At 41.6% G+C, this 4,328-nt stretch overlaps 1 protein-coding gene across 2 annotated transcripts; it reads right to left on the bottom strand.

Annotated features, from left to right (window-relative positions):
• Nucleotides 1–2,603: 2,603 nt before the first annotated feature.
• SARC_01892 lies at nucleotides 2,604–4,120 on the bottom strand (the record flags this gene model as incomplete). 2 transcript variants are annotated; one of them, XM_014304372.1, is made up of 4 exons in its annotated part: nucleotides 2,604–2,686; nucleotides 3,474–3,507; nucleotides 3,623–3,708; nucleotides 3,851–4,120. In XM_014304372.1, 3 exons carry the CDS (start codon nucleotides 4,118–4,120, stop codon nucleotides 3,501–3,503), a joined length of 363 nt encoding a protein of 120 aa, XP_014159847.1. In that variant the 3' UTR covers nucleotides 2,604–2,686; nucleotides 3,474–3,500. The 2 variants fall into 2 exon arrangements, with proteins under 2 accessions (XP_014159847.1, XP_014159848.1); XM_014304373.1 differs by lacking the exon at nucleotides 2,604–2,686 and having other exon boundaries at nucleotides 3,219–3,507.
• Nucleotides 4,121–4,328: the final 208 nt, after the last annotated feature.

Raw genomic sequence — 4,328 nt, 5'->3', positions numbered from 1 at the left:
TATATATATATATATATATAAATTCAGCTTCTTCAAATCCTTTGTCGCCAATACATGGTAGTTCAATGTATGCCTTTGCCATTCGAGTTGCGCCATTTGCTTACGTTTTGTCTTTCACCAGCTGTTTTGTGCCCGTCATTATCTGGTGTTCCTAGATCGGGCAATATTTACCGTTATACTTTCAGCCCCCGTGTTTTACGTTAGCACTTGGGCGTGGTTTACTTGCTCTTGATATGCTGATTTCGATTTGCAGATCCCTGCTTCTGCACCTGTTCGTACACTTTGTAGCTCTCATAATCCGAGTCACTCGAGCTAGGAAACCAATAGCCATTTTTTCCTTAAAAAATTACAAACCTTCTTCTAAGTTAAGTGTTATGTATTCGTATAAAATTATCGATAGCGAACATACAATATTCGAAATCGACCTGTGTACCGTTATTCCATTTAGTTCCAGAGCATTTTGGAAGCATAGCCAGCGCCTCTAGAAATGGCCGAAATAGCACTCTATGCAATTTCTCAACTTGGCATGTCGTATGTTAAACAACTTCTTGCATGATCTCGGCCTATTATCGATACCATGCAACGTTTGAAATCATTTAGATGATAACGTTGCCTTCATATGGCGTTAAACTCTACCAAGTAAATGGATTCGCCTTATCGGCTAAGAAATAGCACCCCGGTATGATGTAGTAGCTGGCTATTTTGTTTACAACACTGTATACGTCTCCATCATGGTCACAACCTTCGGTACGGGCCAAGACAAGCATCATCAATCTCCCAAACGATCACGCAGCAAACACATTCTGTGTGATCTGGTCTTTCCTGCTGCGCATTTTTGAGCGTATCTCGTCTGGACAACGCGCAAGAAAATGGAATCCATCTAAACCTCCAATAGCACCCCCTTTTTTTTTCAGGGGTTCTAATCTTAGAATGCGGTATACACAAATTTCTTGTACCAGTTGTATAACTCGCATCATACGTACGTGTACTGTATTCTGACTTCGCCCAGAGTATATTCCTAGCTTTGCCTGGCTAATTACTTATCCAGTAAAGGAGACTAAGAAAACACCATCTCAGGTAAAAGAAAATCCGAACGACCATCGTGTACATGGTATGCCTGCAATTCTTTAATCATATTCGAAGACAGCGTATATAATATCTATGGTTATCGCTCAGTATAATCTCCGTCAACATTCGTGTACCTCGCGTGTGATCAGGGTTATATACGAGGTTTTCGTCACGATCGTGTTCAACGGCATCTATGAGTACAATAGATGAAACAATTGTAGTCTGAGTGACGAACGTTGCTAGCGCAGCTAACAAAGTGTTGGTTTGAGTGTATAGTCGTCGGCCATACTGTCTGTAGTGGTAGTATCATAGGACTCGAACGGGTGTATTAATGAACACATAGAATCGGCATACACTATACGAGTTGCGGGAGTCCATTTTTCAAAAATATATTATTGATTTTGTATACCTAATGAACTATATCCCAAAAAGGTGCTTTTCTAACAATAAGGGCCATTGTGTTGCGTTGCAGAACAGCGCCTTTATATATTCATGTTATCCGTCGCTAGAACAAAGTTTATCCCATATATGAACGTACTCAACAAACAAAACAGGCGCGCCGCGCATAGCGGCATTTCTGACGGAGTTTAAAAATTCAGACCTCACACTCTTTGCTAACCGTTACTCAATTTTAACTACTCCTTGCGCGCTTCTATTCGTTGTATTCAAACCTTGCTTTTACATCGACAGGTGACGAATATTCAGTTCTTTAGGTGTAGTTATTACATCCACCTGTTTCAATCTCCACAACCAATATAGTTAGAGTACAGTCACTATCGACGAAAGTGAAATATGGAATAAAGCGTGGAATCGGCTTGTTGTAAAATCTTTCAAAGCGTCATAGACTGTCATACGTATCTTGTACATCTGTCTGGGACCGTTGATACAAGTTTTTATGGCGAACACTTCTGACATTTCGATAGAGCGGAGTGGGCGCGGGCCTTCTTCTGTTTTTTTTCTCGGGTTTCCGCCTTTATTATTCCCTGTCTTATCTTCTTTCTCATCTCTGCATGGACATGCCAGATCTATCCCGTGTAGACGCCTCTTCGCGGCCCGTACGTGTTTTTGTGTCGACACTCCGCTGTGACAGCAAAGTCCGGACATTCGTACGCGAAGCTGTTTGAGATTAACGGCTTGTCCTATATCGCGAATCACAGCAACGATAAGGTTGTTGTACACTTGGTCGCGATGTTCTGATAATAGATCTTCTAGATGGATCTGTTCGATTCCGTGGGTAAGATAGGTTGCCCAATTAAGATTGTTGTCGAGCTCTTTGATTACTGGCGCCCTTTGATCTCTATACCACGAGGAATTCTGAGTTGATGCGTCGGCTAGACCGATAGTGTAACGTTGTATGTTGTCTTGACGCCAAATTGCAGTGCAGTTGTCTAGTGTTTTGCTCGTACTCCCTCGGTATACGCCAAAGATGGACACTGGAAGAAGTTCTTAATGTTGCCGGAAGTAGAGACTCCAGGTATTTCTAATCGGACTGGTAAACGAGATTTGCGCCTTTCACCAGACACAGCTTGTCCTCGCGGGTGGCCCCGGCCTGTTTTCGCAGGTAATAGTATGGGACTTGCTAGGCGTGAAGAGCTTGCTGAGCGTCCTGACCTAGGTCCTGCGCGGCGTTGGTCATTGGGATACAATAGTAACGGTTTTGTTAGGAGAGCCAACACTTCACTATTTAATAGAGAAGGAAAATGGGTGATGGGCATTATCCTGTCTATCGTCCTTTTCTAGTCACCTTGAGTTGGCTATGAAAAGAACGACAGATATTTTACAAAATCGAAGAGTCACTGATTTAATCTGTGACTTGCGATTTTGTGTTAAAAAAATCTGATTTACTCCCAGGTCCATAATAATATATGAATGCAAACATTCGTATATATGTATAGAGACATAGCGAAACCGAATTACAGACATACAGACAAACCATATGTATGTATGTATGTATGTATGTATGTATTTCTTAGGTAGTTCCAGCTTCGGATGGGTAGACAAAACGATGGGAATGTCGGGGTGCACCGAAACAATTACATGTCACGGATTTGATGAGGATTGTGTGACTATCCGGGATAGTAAAGCTAAAGTATTTAGTAAAAGTGTGCTATTTTAACGAGTACAAAAAATTGACAAAAAAATACTAAAATGCATGTTTTTAATTTGAAAAAGAAGAAAAATATAAAATAACGTTTCTAGTTCAAAATGGACAGGGCTGTTATAGTCTCCTAATGGCCTGCACAGTGCAATTTAACCGCAAAGCGTTCTGCGTTTGCGTTGCACCTGTGTAGGGTCTGATTATTAACCTACATCCAGTGATGCAATCGTCGCGGAGGTCTATTACTGGTTGCGATGGTTGCCCACTCGCTTGTGATGGTCGGGCACGATCCCAACTCGTTACATACCCTACGAGTACCTAGCAGGCTTGCGCTTCATTTCCTGTCGAACAAAACAATATATATTCAATAGCTTGTTGAAAATTTCAAATTGAAACTTTAAATATAATTAAACCTAGTATCGATGTCGTAAGAATAACTCAACTGTAACGACATACCCTTTATTCTCATTAGCGATGCCATATCCAGGCGGTGCTCCCCCACTGCTACCAGCCCCCGCCTGCGTTTGGTCATACGACATAGGCTGATAAAAATACATTGAAAGTATGTAAAAAAAGTATAAAAAAAGTAAGGAGTGCTGAATTTAAAATCGCCAAGTTTCAGATTCAGTTATGAACATCTCGCTCTAAAATAAATAACAATACATTGCCGATCTATGTAAATACCGGAGCGTAGCCCTGAGGAGAAGGACCATTCGCTTGTGGTGGATAGCCGTACTGTTGCGGAGGATAACTCTGCTGTGGGGGGGGACCTTGTTGCTGTGGCGGGTAACCCTGTTGTTGTGGAGGGTAGCCCTGTTGTTGTGGAGGGTAGCCCTGTTGTTGTGGAGGATAGCCCTGTTGCTGTGGTGGGTAGCCCTGTTGTTGTGGGGGGTAGCCTTGTGGACCCCCTTGCTGTGCATATACAGGCGGTGCATGGCCTTGATTGGATGTCATCAGAAGGGAACGCGTAGGATGAGCACATATCAAAATATAAATAGGCTATTATAATAGCCAAATATAAGCTCGTGCCGGAAAACATGTAAAAATATAGAAATTGTATACATACATATGTATTTCAAAGACACGACATATATCTGTACAATGATTTTACGTAAATATGATCATATATGTACACATAGATTAATATTTGCGTGTATAATAT

Source organism: Sphaeroforma arctica (genome assembly GCF_001186125.1).
Source record: "Sphaeroforma arctica JP610 unplaced genomic scaffold supercont1.80, whole genome shotgun sequence".
Lineage (NCBI taxonomy): Eukaryota > Ichthyosporea > Ichthyophonida > Sphaeroforma > Sphaeroforma arctica.
This window is presented reverse-complemented; position numbering and strand designations above follow the sequence as displayed.